Source organism: Notolabrus celidotus, chromosome 19, assembly GCF_009762535.1.
Source record: "Notolabrus celidotus isolate fNotCel1 chromosome 19, fNotCel1.pri, whole genome shotgun sequence".
In the NCBI taxonomy this organism is placed as follows: domain Eukaryota; kingdom Metazoa; phylum Chordata; class Actinopteri; order Labriformes; family Labridae; genus Notolabrus; species Notolabrus celidotus.
Window position 1 is genome coordinate 2,392,115 of NC_048290.1, and position 22,681 is coordinate 2,414,795.

Genomic DNA, 22,681 nt, shown 5'->3' on the forward strand with positions numbered 1-22,681 from the left:
AAACCAGGGGTTCTGAAACCATTTTGGGCCAGGGACTCCTTACAGGTGAGAACATTTTCCAAGGACTCCCTCATAATTGTAACATAGATAAAGCACATGCTTACTACCATTTGCACTCTTAGATGCCCTTGGAACTATTTGTATTGTAAAACGTATCAATGTAAATACTTCAGACCTGTTCCATGGTGATACACAGAACACACTTCACCATCTGTGTTTTCTGGCGGATGTATTCTCGTTCTTTCACTTGGAAAAGGTCTTTAGTTTTGTCCTTGTATTCCGTGTGATCAGATGTCGCCAAATGGTCCTCATCTGTATACATGCTGTTTTTAATGACACAGCACAATTTAAAAATGTATTAGAAATGTATTATAATTATGTCACGGACCTCCACGCTATGGTTCGTGGACCCCCAGGGGTCCTAGGACCCCACTTTGAGAACCACTGTTGTAAACAAAGTAATCCTTTTTCAGCACCTTGTAAAAAAACCTCAAAAGTACTGTACTGTGTTGAAAATTTCAGAACAAATATAGAGAAATTAAAAGTGAACGATTCCTGATTTAAAGTATGAAATATTAAAACAAATAAGGTCAATCTCTTTAAATAAACTAAAGTGCAGCTGATGCTCCTGGCTTGGACTTGACATGTTTTTCTTCAGGGATATCAGGGAAAGCCAAAATGCTTGCGTATCTCAGACTGTAAACACAACATCCTGATCGCTCGGTCTTCACCTGCCGCCTCCATGTCTGTTACACTCCACTCAGCGAATGACGAGAGAGCAAGTGGCAACATCCGGTCTAAAAATATGAGTCCAATGCGGAAGTGTTAAAAGCTGCAGTTCATCGAGGATCCGCTTGAGGCTGGCTCCGGAAGTACCGGAAGTCACATACACATGAATGGGGAAAAGACGATCTTTGCAGCATTAATAAACATGTTTACAGCCTGGTACAAAAGATGAGTGTAGTCTGAATAGCTCATTTCTCGATGTCCTCTCACTGTGAGGGGGGGTGAATTTTTTTTGTAATTCGGCAATTTCTAAGATATTGAGATTACTAGTCCTCCAATGAGAGGCACAGCTGCCTGCAGGAACACTGCAGCTGTTGGCTAGGAGGCTCAAAGCCCGCCTCTTTACGTCACACTGGCTCGACAGAAGCAATATGGCTGCCGCAGCCGATTGGTCTCAAAACAGCTCTTCAGAAACAGATGGGTGACGTCACGGATACTACGTCCATATTTTTTACAGTCTATGCGAGAGAGCAGCGCAAGAGACTTCATGATGCTGAACAAGCGGAGTGAAATACAGATAGCGCCTTCTACTGTTTAAGAATAATATTGCAATACAAAGGTTGTTGAATCGATTTTAATCCACCCTTATTTGTATAAATTTTTTTCTTACATCGCTATTGAAAACACTGGAATAGTAATGCAAACACGGGTAAAAGAAATCAAAGTAACAACTAAAGGCTGATTTATACTTCGACGTAGCCTACGCCGGGGGTCCGCGTAGCTCCCGTACCTACGCAGAGGCCTACGCACGTAGCTGACGTGCACCTCCTCCAAAATGTAACTCCGCGTAGAGCCGACGCGGACCGCAAGCTCTGTGATTGGTCCGCTCGGCGGCTTTGTCTTTCCCGCATTTACAACACTTCCGGGATCCCGGACATCGGCCGCACATCGGCCGTGTATTTCATCTCCTCGTCTCTATTCTTCATGTAATCATGTCTGTATGATAAACAGCAACATGTATCAGCTGTAGATTAACAGAACACACTCTGAATCGATGTGGAAAAGTAAACAGAGATCGTAGCGGGACCGGAAGCAGGCGGCCGGCTATCAGAGAGACCGCACTGCCCTCAGGCGTTTGGGCGGAGAATTGCTGCGCGACACGGACACACCGACGCACAAGTATGTGGGGCTCATGTCTGCGTCAGCCCCTGCTGCGTAGGGGAGACACAGAAGTATAAATCAGCCTTAAGTAAGCTGTGATAATCTATATTTGAAAAATGTTAATTCAGCTGGGTTAAATGTGTGTAACTGTGAAAACTTCACGAAAAGCTAAAGGTTGGAAAAGCCTCTCATGATGGAAAACAACAGGCTTGCACAAGCAGCAACCTCTGCTGTGGAAAAACAAAGCTAATGCAAAAGTGTTAGAAACTGCAGTTCCTCGAGTGTCCACTTGAGGCTGGCTCCAAAAGCCAAAGAAACCTCATTAGGTCCAATGTTAAAACGCTGATCTTTACAGCAGAGTTTAAACATGTTTACAGGCTGATACAGAAGGACAGGGATTCTTTTTTAGACTTTGTTTGTTTTGTAGATATTAAGGTGAAGAGTTTTGCACAATTAAGCCGTGTTGTAGCTGTTAGCAAGGTCGACTGAAAGCTGAGATGAGTCAGCATTTTACTGAGGCGACTTCCATGATTGGGCGACATCACAGGGACTCTTCCTGTTTTATGCAGTCAACAGTAAAACTGCAGTTCTACGTTTTGCAAGTGACGAAATACAGGGAACTCCCCACATATGTAGCATAAAGATTGACTCAACCACTGAAACAAATAGAAGCATGAACACAGTGAAGCTAACAGTGAAGCTAACATGCACTCAGCGCTCAATCAACACACACCAAGGAGGGCTCTAAACACACTGACCCATACTCTTCAATAATTCATGCTGCAATGCTAATATTAAACTATTAATATAATCATAACTTAAGTTATGTACCAGACATGATGTTTTTAAATGAGCTGTCCAAATGAATAATTAAATGCATGAAGCAGGTTAATAAATGTTTTAATAATCTGACCGCCCTCAAAATCTATCAGCGTTACTTGGATGAACTCGGCTGAACGGTTTCAGTCACACATAACAAAGAAGACTTCCTCTCTCCATAGATTACTAGATTGGACTAGTTTCCCCTCCTGTAGTGTAATGGTTTAGCCAGAGAGTTCATGTTAGATGGAGTCAAACTACCAAAACAGGAAACACTGTTGGAGGTGTTGATGCAGGCCTTCCTCAGCGGGCGTACAGATCCACAGCTTCAGGGCGATGTGAAGGCGGTACAGTTTATCTACTGTAGATGAAGTCATGGAAGAAGGTGTTGGATTAACCAGCCTTGTGTTTAATGCTTAGACCATCTGAGAATAACTTTAGATATATCTTTATGACAGAAAGTGAGTGAAACAAAAACTAAAAGGAGGGGGAGAAGACACGCCCACGAAAGCTTTTATGGTACAGCAACCTGGCCTTTTGAACCGCTCTGCTACTCGCACTTATCTCCTTCCAAGTGTCGACTCAACAAATCCATCAGCAGTGTCATAAAACACGATAAGCACAGCACAAGAGGAATCTCCCTCACTCTAACAGGCTAACTGTGGTGTCACACATGACGATGTTGGCCTGTTTGTCACCTTCTATTCACCAATCTGCAACCTCCAGTCTCAAATATGAAGCCCATGCAGAAGTGTTCTAAACTGCAGTTCCTCAAGCGTCCACTAGAGGCTGGCTGCAGAAACACAGGAAACCACATACACACCCATTCAAAAAGGACGATCTTTACAGCAGAAATAAACATGTTTACAACCTGGTTAAAAAAACAGCTTTGGTGCACCTTGCTAATTTCTCTATCGGCACACACTGTACGGGGGGTGAATTTTCAGAAGATATTAAGATTACGAGTTTTGCCCAAATAAGGACATGACTGACTTGATTGACAGGCGGGAACACATAGCTGTTGGCTAGCAAGCTCAAACCCCGCCTCTTCACCTCACACTAAGTTTGGTTGACTTCAGCATTTCCAATATGGCTGCCGCCGACAATCGGCTTCAAAACAGCGCTCAGGAACAGATGAGTGATGTCACGGAGACTACGTCCATTATTTATATAGTCTATGCTCTTCACCTTATTTTGCCCCTTCCTCTTAAATACTTTGATTCTTCCACATTTTGTCATCCAAGATCCACTAAACCACCCTCAAGTTTCTGGTAGCGAGCTAGCTCATTGGGGAAAAGTGATCGAAAATGTCAACAAGCATGACACCAGGTGTTTTAAAATGGGAGCACATGGAATATTTGATGAGAAGATCAGATGGACTCACGTTTCCTAATCCGTCGACAATGTTAATGTGGGTAGAAGATGGAGGTAACATATGGTGACATCTTCAGTTAGTTCGTGCTATCTATCTCTAGTCGGCAACAAATGGGGTGAACAGCGTCTTCTATGTTTTATGGCGTTCATCTCGTTCTTACTGCCCTCTACTGGTCTGGTGGTGAACTGCAATGACTTTAATTATTTCTCCATACGTCACTGGCCTCCTTTGCATCTCCATGGGACTCCAGGCCACAGTGGAAAACGCAGACAACACTAGGCCACAGGAAACATTTAGGTCCTTGAAGAGTAGTAGGAAGACAATCTTCAAGGATATCAAGGAAAGCAGCTGAAGAAGTGTCGTCTAGTGATCACACAGACAATGCCTGGGGACAAGACACAGTACTAAATCGGGACTTTGATTCCAGATACAGGATGTCCCTGCTGATACGGGACAGTTTGCGACCCGAGTGTGGGAACAGATGACTTTGGAGTGCAGGCAAACCGGCGTCAAGTTCTCCTACAGGCTAATAATGAACACAAAATGATAGGAACACGGTTAACCTCCAAACACAAACAGGTCTATTAGTTGTGTCTCTCTCAGAGTCGTAGTTCGATCACTCTTTGATCGAATGTTGGGTAAAACAGGAGCATGAGGGATGGAATGAAGAGCGGGGAAAAAGCTGACCCAGAACCTGTGGGCATGCCACACACAGATTTAAATTAATTTGAGACTTTAATACGTCTCAAATCCCATCATTCAACCTCATCATCTATGAGATCTGTTCAGTCTGTGAGGCAGGAGTTATGAAAGAGTTAAATCTTCTCCTTCAGTCAATCAGAAAGTTTCAGAAAGAGAGTTTTCCTCTCTCAGAGATATCATCACCCGGCTCCTCCGAGTGTATCTGGAGACAGCGTGGGTGTTGCAGTGGGTGTGACTGTGTTCCTGTCTGATCTGATCCAGTGGGTTTGCATGAAATTGATCCCCGCGGTGGATGCACCGGCAGGCCCGAGGAGCCGAACGAAGGAGGAGGAGGAGGAAGAGAAGAAGACAGCGAGTGCTTTCTGTTTGTTCTGCTTCTAAATAATACAGCACGACGACAAGACGGGCAAACAAAAGCGTTTGTGTAGCGAGGAGCGACAGAGGAGGTTTCAGCTGCTTAAATTACAGATGAGACTGGAAACGTCTTTCCTCTTATTCGATGCCGTGTCGTCTCTTTAACATTGATGGGAGACAAACCAGCAGGGATGATGGGAGAGGCAGTTTGACCAGTTACAATCTGGAAACCTGCTTTGCTGGAAACTGGATCTGCTCCCACATGGACAAAACTCTGTTTTTATATATTTACCAGCATAAAATCTCCCCTAACTTCTCTTTTTTCACGCTTAATTGCATTGCTAGAGGCAGAAAATAACAAGTGATTGCATCCAAATTCCCTGAATGTGATTAAACATAAATGTGTAAAGTGGCAGCAGGGAGATTTAGCCCTGAATAATTAAGCTGTATTATATTGCTGTAGGAATTATTCCGCCTTAAAATGCTCATTTCAGCCTGCATGTGTTTTTTAACATTCAAGCATTAGAAAAAAATAATTGAAGGGCCTGTGTGCTGCTGAATATTTCATCCCTCGCCGCCTCTTTTTTTCCAAATATTCACAGGCTGAACGATGGCTTTTGCACCCAAAAAAAGAAGGATATGAATTTTTCAGGCTTTTTTAATAATTAAGCCCAAAGTGTTTGGGGCGGCGAGGCCCTGATAAACTAATCTGAGAGGGAGGAGAGGGAGGGAGAAAGGTCTGAGAGGGACATTAGGAATTTATTATTTTATCAGCAGCTATTTATTATTAACACAGAGAGATCCCATTAGCATTCATAGACAAAGGGACTCCTGGGAGGATGCCCTGTGGAGCTCAAGGTGATACATAAAAACGGAGAAGTTAAAGGAGGGGAGATGTCCGATTCAGCTGCAGAGCCACATGTGCACCACTGTCAGAAGAGTTTAAGAGAGCGGATGTCAGATGGATGTGAACAAGAATCCCTCCTGCACTAAATACTTCATGTTCGCTTACATGAGGAACATGGCAACCAAGACTTTCTAGGAATTTTAAGGGAACTTTTTAAAGTGTTACATATTTCAGAATCAACACAAGACAAATACGATCCTGAACCATCAAGTCTTCAGTGCCACAGCTTGCTATCTACGGGAATGACAGATCACAGATGAAGAAAGTCAGCACAGGAAGGAAGTGGAGGTGGCTTTCACAAGAGACCAGTGATCTGAGGGGAGTTCTGGGAGGGCTGGATGACAGGAAGTGATGTGGACATGACTGTTGATGGTGGCAGCTGGTTGATGGAGGAGGCTCGGGTGCCGCCCCACCACTCCCAAAGAGTAAGGCAAATATTATCTACTCAGAGAGTTAAATATATAAACTGCAAAGATCAGGTTAAAGGTTAAAGTATCTTAAGTAACTCTGTTTCTGGCCTGACTCCTTTGACTGAGTTGTTCATGTGCATTTCCTCCTTTTTATCACAAGAGTTAGAAGCTTCTTGGGGCACAGGAGCACCACCCAACAGGTATCAGCAGAGGGATGTGCCCCATGAATTTAGACCAAGCAGCAACCTCTGGTCTTAAAATATGAAGCCCATGTGGAAGTATTAAAAACTGCAGTTCATCAAGCATCCACTAGAGGCTGGCTGCAGAAACACAGGAAACCACATACACACCCATTCAAAGAAGACAATCTTTACAGCAGAAATAAACATGTTTACAGCATGGTTCAAAAAACAGTGTAGTCTGAATAGCTCATTTCTCTAACAGCACACACTTTACGGGGGATGAGTTTCTTTATAAGTCGATGTTTTCTAAGATATTAAACTTACGAGTTTTGCCCAAATAAGGGCGTGGCTGACTTGATTGACAGGCGGGCACCCTGTAGCTGTTAGCGAAAAGGCTAAAGGCCCGCCTCTTTACCTCACACTAGCTCGGACCAAGTTTGGTTGAGTTCAGCATTTCCAATATGGCTGCCTCCGCCGATTGGCTTCAAAACAACTCTTCAGGAACAGATGGATGACTTCAAGGATACTACGTTCATTTTTTATACAGTCTATGGTTTAGACTGGGGCATGCAGTGTCATATCTGTCGTACCTTCTTATATAAATTTGTGTTCTAAAATCTGTTACAGTGGCTTCTTGAGAAAAATGCACCTTCAACCCCTGGTGGTAAAGAAAAGGGCGTCACATTTATAACTGAACTTTCATTCTTCTGTAACCAATAACATATTTATTATGCTTACATTTTACAACTCTCTTGAAAGATGTTGCCCATCCACTGTCAGCCCAAGACTGCAGACTATGGCAGTAGCATGGTATCACACTGGACTAAGATGGTGAGCATGCAAATCATGATATTTATGAAGCATTTGAATTAGAAATACACAATCAGCTATCATTTGACGACCATACATGTCTCTGGGAACTATGTTTTTCTGGTATAGCTAGCAGTTAGCTTAACAGAGACTTCCTGTTCCAAGTCTTGCATTGTTTACAGTTCATTTAAGATTTGAAAAGCGATGCAAAATTGCCCCTCCAGATATCTATGCAAAATAAGCGCTGTCATTTCTTGGTTGGAGTAGCGCACAGTCATCTGTTTCTGGTGAGTCTCAGTTTCACTGTAAATAGTGAGTTACACCAAGGCTAACTTTAACAGCTTGAACCAGGAAAGAAACTGATTTTCTTTTGTTTTTCTTTCAGCTTAAGGGTCTCAAGTTTGCCAAAATATCAACATCATGAGCTTTGACAGGTCTGTCTTTAAAAGATTGTAGATATTAGTCTTTCATTCACTGAGTGGCTTGAAATAGGACTTCATATGAATGCTGATGTGACTGTATCATCTTTATGAGCAGGTAAAACTACACCGCACTGGTGCAAGTGACCAAAAAACAAAACCTAAGCAGGTTTGAGAGATTAAATAAGATGGGGTATGATGCATGTTTTCAGTACTGACTCAATATATTCAAATTTGACCACTAAGTTCATTTTTACAGAAGGTACATGGACTGAATTTCCTGTTGTTGTGTTTAAGATCTTCGGCTGTTTGAAGCCTCTGACATCCGTCAAAACATACAACAAGTAAGCAGAGTCGTACAAGACGAGACAAAGAGGTCTGTAAGACAAAATGAGGCCGAACATCCGTCTGCTGAATGTGAGAGAGAGAGAGAGAGAGAGAGAGAGAGAGAGAGAGAGAGAGAGAGGGAGGGAGGGAGGCTACATTGATGGGTGAAGAACTCTCCCCCTCATCTATTCAAACCCCCTGAGAGAGACGTCCAAACTCAACAACCAGCACTAACTACACGCTCTGTTCTAAATGATTCTGGATTTAATCAGGATCTGCAAATTTCATGAGTTGGACGTTTCCTCCTCCTGAATATCTTAGTGTGGTGTCAAAACAATCAAGGTGATGACGTGTGAAACTCTGAGCGCTGGAACAGAAGATCAGCTACTCCGGACTGAGATCGCTCCCCTTCACAGCATCCTCAGACTGTGACCTCTGCTCGGTGCCAAAAAGTCTCATCATGCTTGAACCAAAAGGTCGTCTTTTAATGTCTGGATCTAGAAAAGTAAAACAGTTTCAGCCTGGACTTGGACACATCAGAGCTTTGAGGTGAGGCCTGCATGCAGCATGCTCTCAGGGACAATGCAAAACCACTAACGTTCTTACTTTATTAGTTAATGCTGTTAGCAAACTACATCACCCTCTGCAGTTTGTACAGTTTTGCTTCTAGAGAGGAAGACTGAGATATTTCTTTGATAAAAAGGATAAATAAATGTGCAAATATGAGAGTTTGAGTCACAACATGTCTGCTTCTTTGACAGGTTTGATGGACGAGATCAAAGAAGGACCCTGGATTTGATTAAAAATCATTTGCAATTATAATTCTGAGGCGAGGCTTTCAAGACACACTGAGGGATTTTGCTAAACCTCTCCTCTGCATGCGTTTAAAACCCACTTCTTCTCCCTCAGTCTCCTGAATGATTTTTGGAAAAAGAAACACCCCTCCTCCTGACCCGAGCAGGTAGAGAGGATGCTGGGTAATACGAGTGCCTGGAGTGGTGTGGAGCTCCTCTGTGGCCAAATACTCATCTCTTCTGTCGCCCCAAAGAACCCATTAATATTTCAAATTAATGCAAATAACCCTTAAATGAAGAATAATTGCCCTCATATCAAAATTCAATTACTGTTAAACACTGACGGACGGCTGATTGAAAATTATGAATAATTTCTCAGAGTGAGAGAGGAGGACGGACGGAGAGGTAGAAATAAGAGAACAAAAGGAGGATTTCACAGAGGACATTGTTCCTGTGGATACTTCATTACCTGGAACTTTGTCTGCCGTGTTCGTCAGCTGTTCAACGTAAAATAGGACACTTAGTCAATCTTTAAATAGTCTGAAGACAATTCAGATGAATCCTCTGGCTATACTCCACTATTTCAAACAAAAAGTAATAATTTATAGTTGAAAAAACACCAAAAAGATAAACTGAAGGTAGGTTTGTACAATTTGTAAGTAAATCTGAACACATATTTGCTGTTTTATTCCCACCTCTCCTTCATTCCTCACTCCTTCTACATCGTCACATTCATGAGATGAAAACGTCTCTTTTTGAGCTGCTTTGTTTCTGTTTTCTTGGTAGTCTGAAGTCAGATGTTCATTTTGACAATGGTTGCAGTCGGTTATTGGCCTAATGAACGAGGTAGACGACTGCAGAAGTAAGGTATTAATGAATTAACTTCCTTATCCTCTTTTAAAACACACTTTCATAGATGTGCTTTTACAGGAGCGTGTTTTTAATCCATGTGTTTTTATTATTTTTCAGGCAAGTTTTTATTCTTTTGTATTTTTATATTTTATTTTTCCAATCTTTTAATTGTTTTTTTCTTTTATCTTTATTTTTTTTTAGTCTTACAACATTGTTTTCTCTCTTTGCGATCTTAACGTTTATATCTCCCTTTCTGTATTTTTGTTTTTCTGTCACCTCCCAGCAATTTTAATTTTAAATTTTTTCCTCTTAAACATTAAGTCATTGTCTCACATTTCTCTTTTAGTTTCTTTTAGTTTCTTTCCTTGTTATAACAATAATAATAATAATAATAACAATAATAATAATAATAATAATAATAATAATAATAATGATGATGATGATGATGATGATGATTATTAGGAGGGGTTTAAAATGATAAAAAAAAAAAAAAAAAAAATAATAATAATAATAATAATAATAACCAGAATAATAATACGAAGGATTTTTGTTATTATTATCATTTTAAACCCCTCATTATAATACTATAATAGTCATTTAAAAAAATATTTTTTTATTATAATAATTATAATAATAATTATTATTGTTATTTTTATTATTATTATTATTATGAGGAGTTTAAAATGGCTAAGAGGGCTTTAATGCTTCTACATGTGTAAAATGAAGTTCTCTTAAACCCTCAGGATGTTTTTTTATGAGTAAAATCAAAGTACAAATACTGGAAATGATGTGAAATCACAAAACTATTATTAACATATTCACAAGGATCCCCAGCCAGATTGAAATATCTCAATACAATGAAATTATTCATCAGTTTCTGGGAAACAGCTGATGCAGCTGTTACTCAGCAGGTGTGTGACGTGTTTTTTGGCACCGTTGAAAGGATTTCCTCTTGAGGACATTACTCAGTGAGAACAGTAACAAAAACTATGATTCAGCCCTGTTTATGGGTCGACAGCTCCCCCTTCAGGCCTCTGCAGGACCAAGTCAAAGGCATCAAAATACACAGGGACGATACAAAGACATACAGAAACCAAACAAACCCTGAGGATTTGTGACATAAACAAAATCATGTACTTAACATTTTTACTTGAGTCAAAGAATAGATCCTCCAGGTCAAACATTACTCCAGCACAAGTGAAAGTGGCTCAGAATCAATGAAGAATCAAGAAGAATCAATAAGAATCAAGAATCAAGAAGAATCAAGAAGAATCAATAATCAACAATCAATCATCAACAATCAATAATCAACAATCAAGAAGAATCAATAAGAATCAAGAATCAATAAGAATCAAGAAGAATCAATAATCAACAATCAAGAAGAATCAATAAGAATCAAGAATCAAGTAGAATCAAGACTTAAGAAGAATCAATAAGAATCAAGAATCAATATTAATCAAGAAGAATCAATAAGACTCAAGAAGACTCAAGAAGAATCAAGAAGAATCAATAAGAATCAATAAGACTCAAGAATCAAGTAGAATCAAGACTTAAGAAGAATCAATAAGAATCAAGAATCAAGATAAATCAAGAAGAATCAATAAGACTCAAGAAGACTCAAGAAGAATCAAGAAGAATCAAGAATCAAGACTTAAGAAGAATCAATAAGAATCAAGAATCAAGATTAATCAAGAAGATTCAAGAAGAATCAAGAAGACTCAATAATAATCAAGAAGACTCAATAAGAATCAAGAAGACTCAAGAAGAATCAAGAAGACTCAAGAAGAATCAAGAAGAATCAAGAAGGACCCAGAAGAATCAATAATAATCAAGAAGAATCAAAGAAGAATCAATAAGAATCAAGAAGACTCAATAAGAATCAAGAAGAATCAAGAAGACTCAAGAAGAATCAAGAAGACTCAAGAAGAATCAAGAAGAATCAAGAAGGACCCAGAAGAATCAATAATAATCAATAATAATCAAGAAGAATCAACAAGAATCAAGACTTAAGAAGAATCAACAAGAATCAAGAATCAAGATTAATCAAGAAGACTCAATAAGAATCAAGATCCAAGAAGAATCCAGAATGAAGAGAATGAAGAATCAATAAGAAACAAGAACATCATGAGGTCATTTGTGAAAAACATTTTAGATCCTCAGAGTTTTTTTGATCATCACCTCTTTGTCTCCACACGGTGGAGCCAAAGCAGCGTCCTGGTGTTCACCTGAAAACCAGTCTGACTGTTTTTTTAGTTGCAGTGAAAAATGAGGCAGAGTTACTGGTTAGGTGAAATCCCTTCAGATGTTCTTTTATTTATGTGTTTGATATTTGACATCAGACATCACCTTAGATGTCTGAAAGATGAGAGAGGTGAGTCATAGAATCTGTTTCTATGTGACTGTAAATGTAAATCCTCAGAGAAGAGAGCTGAAGTCAGGACTGTGGACTGTGAGAGTCTGCAGCAGTGTCACTGATGTGAAGGCGACGACCTGATAAAACAGAAAACATCCTGAGGGAAACATGCAAAACAATTTACATCAGATGACATCTCTTGACCTCTCCCTGAAACCACTTCAAGGTAATATTCATGGAACAAATGAGTCTTAGAAATCATTAAAATCTTCTCTCTGTCCCCGTCTCTGTTTCCTCTGCTCTCTGTGTGAACTGACTCTGACCTGCGCCTCCTTCAGCCCGTAATGAATCCACTCCCAGAGCAGTCATTTGTTTTTACTTCCTCCCTCCCTCCCTCCGTCTCCCCCCTTCCTCACAGCCGCTCTTCCTCTCTTTCTTTTTTCCCTCTTTATTAGAGCATCAGATTCCTCGCGTGAGAACGTCCTATCAGGTCCGGTTGATTGGGATATTGAGTTACTTTATTTTTCCTTGTCTTTTAATCCCTCTTTCAGGGAGACCAGTCAACCTTTTCTTCAGGGACAGCTTGGATTTCAGAGCTGGACTGAGGCAGGCTGGAAAGAACTGCTAAAACCAGGAGAGTAAAATAAAGGTTCAGAGTGGCGATAGCTGGATGCTCACTTAGACACGACTTCATGAACACAAAGAGACGGTAACCTGAGCGTTTGGATTGAACAGGATGTATTCACCTCTTTAAAAGGTTTGTATTCAACGACCTAAACTCACCAGAGGTCAACTGGAGAGTGATTAAGACTCACTCAGGGCAGTGTGTGTGATTCACTTTAGATATCAACTCTAGAAAATCAAGGGGTGGTGATTTTGGAACCAACATTAGTGTAGTTTTCTAAAAATCTAACTCTAGTTTTGTAGTTCTTCATCCCTCTGATTAATCGTGGGCCATCAGTAAGTTAAAGGTGGAGAGATGGAGCTCTTTGTTTCAATAAAGCACACAGGGAGACATATTTTTATACAATTTCTGCATGAAGCAAATCTCCAAAAGTAAGGTTTCATGATGTTATCAGCTTTATTTTGGTAAATGGAAAGCATAAAAGTCTACAAAGTTAATCATCTTTAAGATTAAGTATGAGTACGGCTGATAAAGTGACGCCTTAATCAAGCAGACAGCTAGAGACACCCATCAAAACACCCATAAGTAATAGGCTGTACTGTTTCTTTAAGAAGGTATGATGTATAAAATGTAACCTGGATGCAGTATCAGTGATGTCACCCATCTAATTCCGAAGCCGATCATCGGTGGGTGCCAAATTGGAAATGCCGAACTCAACCTAACTTTGCCCAAGCTAGTGTGAGGTAAAGAGGCGGGCTTTTAGCCTTTTCGCCTGTCAATCAAGTCAGCCGCGCCCTTATTTGGGCAAAACTCATAAGTTTGATATCTTAAAAAATACTAAGTTGTAAAACAATTCACCCTCGTACAGTGTGTGCCGATAGAGAAGTTAGCTATTCCGACTTGAATAGTTTTTTTGAACCAGGCTGTAAACATGTTTATTTCTGCTGTAAAGATCGTCTTCTTTGAATGGGTGTGTATGTGGTTTCCTGTGTTTCTGCAGCCAGCCTCTAGTGGACGCTTGATGAACTGCAGTTTTTAAGTTATATTTTTGGGTGTTTTTTTCTGCCTTTATTGATAGGACAGGTGTAGAGAGACAGGAAATGTGGGGAGAAGAGTTTGGGAGGACATGCAGCAAATGGTCACAGCCGGCGATCGAGACAGCGACCTCTGGGACGAGGACTATAGCCTCTCTATGTGGGGCCCTGAGACAGTTAGGCCACCAGCGCCCCGGAACTGCAGTTTTAAACACTTCCACATGGGCTTCATAATTTGAGACCGGAGGTTGCTGCTTGGGATTCACTCACTTTTGGAGCCAGCCTCTTGTGGCCATTTGGGGAACTACAGTTTTTGTCACTTTGAGGTTAGCGCCATTGTTTGGCTTCACATTTTTAGCAATCACAGTCAACATCAGGCTGCACGGTGGTGCAGTGGGTAGCGCTGTTGCATCACGGTGAGAAGGTTCCTGGTTCGAGTCCCCGGTCACGCAGGTGCCCTCCTGTGTGGAGTTTGCATGCTCTACTGTGGTGTCCTCCCACAGTCCAAAAACATGCTCACAAGGTTGATTGGTCACTCTAAATTGCCCGTAGGTGTGAGTGTGTGTGTGAATGGTTGTCTGTCTCTGTGTTTGTCCCTGGCAACCTGTCCAGGGTGTAACCTGCCTTCCGCCTCAAGTCAGCTGGGACAGGCTCCAGCCCTCGTGACCCCAAAACGGGATAAGCGGTCGAGATAATTGATGGAATGGACTGAATATATCGCTTGCTTGGCACATCAAATTTCCACCATTTTTTCCTTCTTCCCACCAAATGCATTTCTGACTCCAACAAACAAAAGATGGGAACAAATCCCTGCCCCGCTGCAGCCTCAGAGCTCTGTCAGCGGTTCCTCATGAGATGTGTGCTCTATAAAGAAAAACAGAAACAACACCGAGGAGAGGAAGATGTTGTGTAAAGTCGCAGGCTGCAGGCGGTTACGTAACGAGCTGTGAGGAACACATACGTCCCAGAGGAGGGAAGATGTGGGAACAGAAAAAAAAACATTAAATGTGCCATCATGACCTCAGATAACATACAACGATAAACACACAAGTCTGCACAGGAGCTGCAGACAGAACACATGCTCATAAAGGGCTTCACCTGATACCTGCGCACACACCTGAGGTCTAAAGTCATCATGGCCGCCGCCTGAATAGAGTCCCCTCATGTGAACTCTTCTTCATGTGGGGCTCAGAGGAATAATACATGAGGCTGAGTGAGCGGTTACAGTTCTTTAATGGCAGAATAAATTAAACTGGAGGGTTATATGTGGTACACAAGCAGCTATAATGTTACCTCTAATTACACAGGCGCAGTTATATGGCCGTCTCCAGCAGGCACTAAGAGTATACATGTGCACGGTTCTGAATATGATTGAGGAGGGAGTTCTTCTTTGGTACAGCTGACATGGAAGTGAAAACAAACAGACGTATGATTCAGAGTCCCAGTTTAGTGTTCACACTGAGAACTGGAGCTGCCATCTCTCTAACATGGAGTACAAACAGAGGAGCGCTTTATGAACTGTCAGGGCTCAAATTTAAAGACTCTTTGAGGACCTTCTTCGACACCTGGAGGCTGGAGTTTAGACAAATAGTGAACCACAGTGAGTTACAGCATCATAACAGCCAAAAGAAGACCAAATAAAATGTTGAATAATACTTAAATGTTCTTGGTTCTTCCAATTTTTATTGTTTACTTACATCCTCTGAATGCCTGAAGTCAGGGTTTGAGCAAATCTATAGAGAAGACAGGACAAACTCAGAGACTCATCTGTAGGAAAAAGGTTAAATGCTTTGATTTATAGATGTATTTATTAGTATCTTTGTGGTTCTGTGTCACCGCATGTGTCTGTATTTCCTGAAGAAGTCTGGACGCTGAACTTGCAAATTTAGTGAAAGCATTAAAGCGTTTTCCCTCTTTATTCCATCTTCTATCACTTGTAAATCATTCCTCACATGATTTCTTCTTCTTTATTTTTCAATGACAGATCATCCTGAAGTGACCGAGCCTGGTTTATACTTCTACGTCTGTTCCTACGCAGAATACGTTTACATCAGAGGCGGCTAGTGGAGCTTTCTCCAGGGGGGGGGGGGGCTATAACTCTTATATGTCTAAAATAGACATATAAGACTTGTTGCTAAACCAGGTCCTGGAAAAAGACCGGGTGTGTTGTCTCCCTCTGTCTTTGGACTGCTGATTAATTGTGATGTTCGGCTGATCAGGTCGAGCTTCTCCTGGTACGTTCTCCTCTCAAAAGATGGCGTCTTAAGTCACCTCATGTCATCTCCTGTGACATGTCCTCTCTTTTCTCCTTAGTATTAACTTCTGTTTGATCAACGGCAATGTTTTAAATCTCCAATTTAATGTAACACGCTCAGAGTCGTCAAAGTTCACCGTGGACAAAAGCAGGAAACATAGCGGGTCTAGAAACAGGCGATCTGACTTGCATAGAATTCACACTGCCATCAAGTGTTAAAGGTGACATATCATGCAAAATGTTCTTTTTAATGGTTCTCTACCTGAAATATGTGTCCCTGTCTACAAACCCCCCGAGAATGAAAATAATCCATTCTGCCCCTGTTCTGATTTCTCCACCTTTCTGTAAATGTGTGTGAAACCAGCCGTTTCAGTTTTCAGTGTTTTTGTTACGTAACAACAATATCCGGTCTGTCACGGAGTCAGAGCTCGGAGCTTGTTCAGCCCATAGACTGTATAAAATACAACTCAACCCCTCCTCTGTTTTTCATTCCCTGCACACATGTGTGCTAACAAGGAGCTTAGGAGGGAGGCATGCTAGTTGTAGGCTGTCTTAATAAAAGGTCAAAAGGTCGGTTTTACTCCCCACGTCTGCAGATTTGAAGATCTAGTGGATGATTTTTATTTATCATGGATAAGTGCTAGCGCTAGTTAGCATAGCTACATGTCGTAGCTGTGTACCAAGACACACGTCGACATACTGACAAATAAAACAAGAAGAAACACTAAATCTGTGACCAATCCTTCAGAAAGGTCCTGCTGCCTTTCTGGCAGAGGTCGGTTTTACTCCCCACGTCTGCAGATTTGAAGATCTAGTGGATGATTTTTATTTGTCATGGATAAGTGCTAGCGCTAATTAGCATAGCCACATAGCTACATGTTCATAGCTGTAGCTGTAGCTGTGTACCAAGACACGTCGACATACTGATAAATAAAACAACAAGAAACACTAAATCTGTGACCAATGGTTCAGAAAGGTCCTGCTGCAGGCGCCTCTCCGTCAGGATCAGATTCTGGATCAGATTCAGAGGGTTGAAGTAACGCGATCTCTGAGCAGCCGTGTATATTCAGCCAACATGTAAACATTAGATCAACTTGCTGGACAGCCGAGGCACATCCACTTCCTGAGGGGGCGTGGTCAGAGAGAAAACAGATTGTTCTGAGGAGGACTGAAGAACAGGGTTTTTCAGGCAGACCAAAATCTGATTTCAAAGTGTTTTTTTGAGCATAAACTTTAAAGACATGTTTTGGGGACCTCTTAGACCAATATATGTTGATGAAAAAAGCATGATATGTCACCTTTAAGGCGGAGTGTTTCAAGTACGACGGCGTTGTAGAGTCAGCACAGAGGTATAAACCAGGCTGGAGTTGTGCTGCGGTTCTTTGGGGAATAAGAGCGCCTCCAGTTCCCTCTTTGGTTCCATTAATCAGAATCAGAGTCTCAATAAAAGACACACTTTAAAAGTTTGTCGTAAACAAGAACAAGTGTCTGATTGTTCTTTGAAACAGTTTCTGGTTGCCTATCAAACGAGATAATCAGAGAGTCCACTGACTTCATGCAAAGTTTGTCTGCAGCTGATGGGACAAAAATGTTCTTAAAGCAAACTGCATCACGTCAGAGCGTCTAACAGAAACACAAAGAACTGTGCACAGACCGATCTCTTCCTCTCTGATGTCTTTAAACAGGAACATTAAAGGAAGCAGGAGCTGTTTCAAAGACAACACAGAGAGTTGAATGTCCAAATTCCACCACATCTGATAGGTTTCTATTCTAGTCAGTGAGTTAACTTCCACTGGATCCTGCAGGTCGGAGCCCTCCGGATCAGATCTGAAACTTTAGCTTCACCCTGCAGCCGGATATAAACATCAAAGTTTACTGACAGTAAGTTGATTTAAAGTCCTCTCCTCTATGATGCATCCTCAGAGACATAAAGTGGATATTTACAGGTTCCCACATTCACATTGTGAAAGGGTCAGAAGAGTTAAACTGGTGTGAGAAGTCCTCCGTGTTGTAGGATCCAGAGAGTCAAGAGATCACGTCCATATTCCACATTGAGTCCTGCTGGGTCCAGCGTTTATTCTTCACAAAATGCTCGGTTCCTTTCCGCCTCGTACACGCAGAAAGAAAGACGATAACTGGGTTAGAAGAGTCTGATAAATATTTGAAGAGGCGAGGCTCAATCGTCCGACAAGAAGACGAAGTTTGAAATGAGAAGGTCCGAAGTCTTTGGTGAGCCACAGCAGACACAACATCCTTAAAGTATCCATGTAGGGAAAGTCCTCATAATCTCATACCTGTCAGTCCATCAGAGTCTCTGAGGGCAGCGTAGAGGCGGCTGTGACCCGCTGCTCTGGGAGAGGTTGATGTTCCCAGAGGGGAGAGGGGGGAAGGCGAACGAGTCATCCACGCCATTCAGGGTGCCGTTGGAGATCTGTGAGAGGAAAGAACACACTGCGGTCTTTATGATGTAAAGGAAGCTTTAGGTTAGCTACATGGCTACAGTTCAGGATGTATTCAGCGTGCAAACCATAGATTGTATAAATGATGGACGTAGTATGTTTCCGAAGCGCTGTTTTGAGGCCAATCGGCGGCGGCCATATTGGAAATGTTGAACTCAACATAACTTCTGTTGAGCGATTGTGACGTAAAGAGGTGGCTTTGAGCCTCCTCGCCAACAGCTACAGTGCTCCCGCCTGTCAATCAAGTCAGCTGTGCCTCTCATGATGGAAAACTTGTAATCTTAACATCTTCAAAATTGCCGAAAAAATTCAACCCCCGTTCAGTGTGTGCCGATCGAGAAATGAGCTATCCAGGCTAAACTCGTCTTTTGAACCAGGCTGTGAACATGTTTATTTCTGCTGTAAAGATCGTCTTTTTTGAATTGGTGTGTATGTGGTTTCTGGTACTTCTGGAGCCAGCCTCAAGTGGACACTTGATGAACTGCAGTTTTTTTTTTAAAAGATATGTTTTGGGGAATTTTTGCATTTAATGACAAGACAGCTGAAGAGATACAGAAATTGTGGGGAGTAGAGAGTGGGGGTAGACATGCAGCAAATGGTCGACAGGCCAGGAGTCAAACTGGCGACCTCTGGACGGGGACTGTAGCCTCTATATGTGGGGCGCTTCGACCGCTAGGCCACCAGTGCCCCGAACTGCAGTTTTAAACACTTCTGCCGTAGCTTCAATTCTCGCAGCCAGAGGTTGCCGCTTGGCGTAAAAGGAACAATACAGTTTCGGTGGAGTCGCCCCCTGCTGGTCATTAAAAAGAACGCAAGATTAAGGCACTTCTGCATTGGTTGCTCTTTTAAAACTTTCCATTGTTTTAAGACAGTCCTGCAGTTAATCACTCACTGGCCTCCGTGCTGACACAGACACATTGCTATTGGTAATCAAGGCTAGCTTATTAGCCCGCTGTTACTCAAATGTAATGTAGAAAGAAAGGGCTCTAAACTTTAACATGATGTTGGTCATGGGGGAGGAGTTATCCAAGTTTCTTCTGCTTTATTGGCTGCAAACCCTGAGCTCTGAGAATAACTCTGTGGGACAGGAATCCTGTAAATTTAAAATTTTCTTTAAACTCCAGTTAAAGAAAATGTTTTTGAGCAGGTTTGCAGACTCTTCTCTCCACACAGGAGTATAGATAGAGGGAGATGGTCCACTAGTTTATCAGTAATAGATACCATCATGTTTATTCAAAGAGAAAAAGGCTCACATTGATGTCAAAAGCACTTTGGCATATTTAATAGACTTTCATTAAGTGCTCATTTACACAGACTTCCATCTGTAACGTCTCCCTCAAAGAACAACATGTTCTGTCGTGTAATGAGGATAAAACCTCGAGAGTTTCACGCACATTAAAGTCCTGGAAGTTCTCCAGCGATCAGTCCCTAAAGAGCGAGCAGACAGTAACTGTGACGTCTGAAACGACTCCTCTCACTTCACAACCCCGCCGTGTTTTGGGACAGCTGAGATGAAGGAGAGGCTTATCCAAACAGGGCAAGAACCGCCTGAGGCCTCCGTGTGTTTCCCCCCGCAACAAATTAAAACCATCTGGACAAACAGTCGGGGAAGTACTCCAAGCCGGGGTCCAAAAACCAGAGCCAGACTTCTGTCATGATTACGTTCTTGATTAATTTCCTGCACTAATTAGCTTGAAATGACTTCATTGGGGTCGTTAAAGCTGTTAACTCACCTGAGCTTCGCCGTTCCAGCAGAAGAAAGACGACTGCAGAGACGCGTTCCCATTCGGGTACTCGGACTGAGACGGTCCCAACACAGCGTCGCCTTCCCGCCGATGTCCAAAACCAAGGTTGCCGACTTCAGCACAAGCATTCATGGACGTGTTGGACTGCACCATCCCCTGGTTTAGGACTCCGACTCCCCCATTAGGATGGGACGGGTTTGCGGTCGTCCCTGCACCGTGTGTGGGTCCCTTGGATCTCGGAGGTCCCAGAGGAGGTCCGTTCTGTCGGGCAGCAGCGTTCGGTATGTGACCTTCTCTTTTTTCATACATGCAGCTGCCGGATAATCGCTGCGTTTGTGGGTGGAATGACGGAGCCGTTGAGTTCACGCTGCCGGGTGTGTGCGAGGAATGTGTCAGTGTGTGATGGGGAAAATGTGGAGGCAGCTGCTGCTGCTGCCACGCTGAAGGGGTCTGAAGTGGTTGCCCCACATACGTCTGCTGTGGACCTGCGTGGTTCAGTCTGTATTGTACTCTCTGGTCCATGACTCCCGAGCCGGACTGGTGGATGTTGTTCTGTACGGATGGAAGCCAGGACTCTTGAGCCACATGAGGCTGGGATTGGACAGCGTGGAATGATTGTGTTGAAATCATCGGGTTGCCACATTGCTGATTGTCGCCGCTCGGCGGCCACAGCGAAGAGGTGTGTTCCTGGGGGTTGTTGCGACACTGTGTGGGCGCCGCCCTGTTTGACCCAATTTGCAACGCGCCTTTTGGTCCAGAACAACCAACGAGAACATCCCCCAACAGAGTCTGATCTGCAAACTCATTATTTGAAAACACAGATCCAGGAAGCGGTCCTTGATTGGATAAAGTGTTCACAGAGACCGGAGCTTTCTGATCTGGGATCTGCACAAACCCGGCAGCCTCTCTCCTCAGAGCCTCCTCCACGTACGAGAACACGTCGTTGGCCAGGATGCTGTTGATGTCCATGGATGCCTCCTCCCTCTTGTTGTTCACGTCAACAAGAGTGTTCTCCCAGTCCCTCAGCTCTGTCTCCTCAACTTCAAGACCCTGTATCATTCCGTCCCCAATGTCCCCCAATATCTGCTCCAATGAGTCGATCATGGCATCCGAGGTGAGGTCCCCTGTGATGGACCTCTTCTGGGAGGCCTGGATCTGTCCCGGCACGCTCAGCAAAGCATGGCTGTCCAGGAAGGCCTGCTCAAACGACGGCTGCTCGTACTCAGAGTCCTCTATCTGGTCAAATATGGGGAGCGGGGGACTGGGATTCTGCGGCTGGGTGTAAACTGAGTGGTCCTGACGGCGGAGGGATCCTAGAAGGGAGGCGGGGTCCAGAGGTTTCTCTGCTGTGGGCTCTGTGGTGCCTGGTGCACCGGATTCAGGAGGACCGGACATGGAGAAGGCATCGAGGGAGGTGTCGTAAAGGACGCCTTCACCGGTGGCGAGGTTGAAGGGGAGCTGCTGTCTCCTCTGGTGCAGGTGTTCCTCTCCTTCTTCGTTTCTAAAGAAGAAGAGGAAGAAGTTAGTCCGAATGTCTAGATCAGACTTTAAAGGTGACATATTACGCTCTTTTTCATCAACATATATTGGTCTACGAGGTCCCCAAAACATGTCTTTAAAGTTTATTGCTCATAAAAACACTTTGAAATCAGATTCTGGTCTGCCTGAAAAACACTCTTTTTCAGCCCTGCTCAGAACAGGCTGTTTTCTGTGTCTGCGCCTTTAAATGAGAACGAGCTCTCTGACCACGCCCCCTCAGGAAGTGGGTGTGGCCTCGGTTGTCCAGCACGTTGTTCTAATGTTTACATGTTGGCTGAATATACACGGCTGCTCACAGACCCGCGTTACTTCAACCCTCTGAATCTGATCCAGAATCTGATCCTGACGGAGAGGCGCCTGCAGCAGGACCTTTCTGAACCATTGGTCACAGATTTAGTGTTTCTTGTTGTTTTATTTGTCAGTATGTCGACGTGTGTCTTGGTACACAGCTACAGCTATGACATGTAGCTATGTGGCTATGCTAACTAGCGCTAGCACTTATCCATGAAAACTAAAAATCCTCCACTAGATCTTCAAATCTGCAGACGTGGGGAGTCAAAGCGACCTTTGTGTTTATTAAGACAGCCTACAACTAGCATGCCTCCCTCCTAAGCTCCTTGTTAGCACACATGTGTGCAGGGAATGAAAAACGGAGGAGGGGTTGAGTTGTACTTTATACAGTCTATGGGCTGAACAAGCTCCGAGCTCTGACTTCCTGTTACAGACCGGATGGCGTTGTGACGTATGAAAAACACTGAAAACTGAAACGGCTGGTTTCACACACATTTACAGAAAGGTGGAGAAATCAGAACAGGGGCAGAATGGATTCTTTTC

The 22,681-nt window shown here is 42.8% G+C and overlaps 1 protein-coding gene across 2 annotated transcripts in view; it reads right to left on the minus strand.

Annotated features, from left to right (window-relative positions):
* Positions 1-277: 277 nt before the first annotated feature.
* LOC117831007 (aryl hydrocarbon receptor-like) overlaps positions 278-22,681 on the minus strand; it is a 38,533-nt gene continuing 16,129 nt past the window's right edge. Inside the window, exons 10-12 of one of the 2 annotated variants that reach the window (XM_034709429.1) lie at positions 20,297-21,809; positions 18,399-18,535; positions 278-323 (exon numbers count right to left, since the gene is read on the minus strand). In XM_034709429.1, coding sequence (XP_034565320.1) covers positions 18,410-18,535; positions 20,297-21,809 — 1,639 coding nt within the window. In that variant the 3' untranslated portion in view covers positions 278-323; positions 18,399-18,409. Of the gene's footprint in view, positions 324-15,064; positions 18,536-20,296; positions 21,810-22,681 lie in introns of those variants that run through there. The other variant, XM_034709428.1, reaches the window with a different exon arrangement.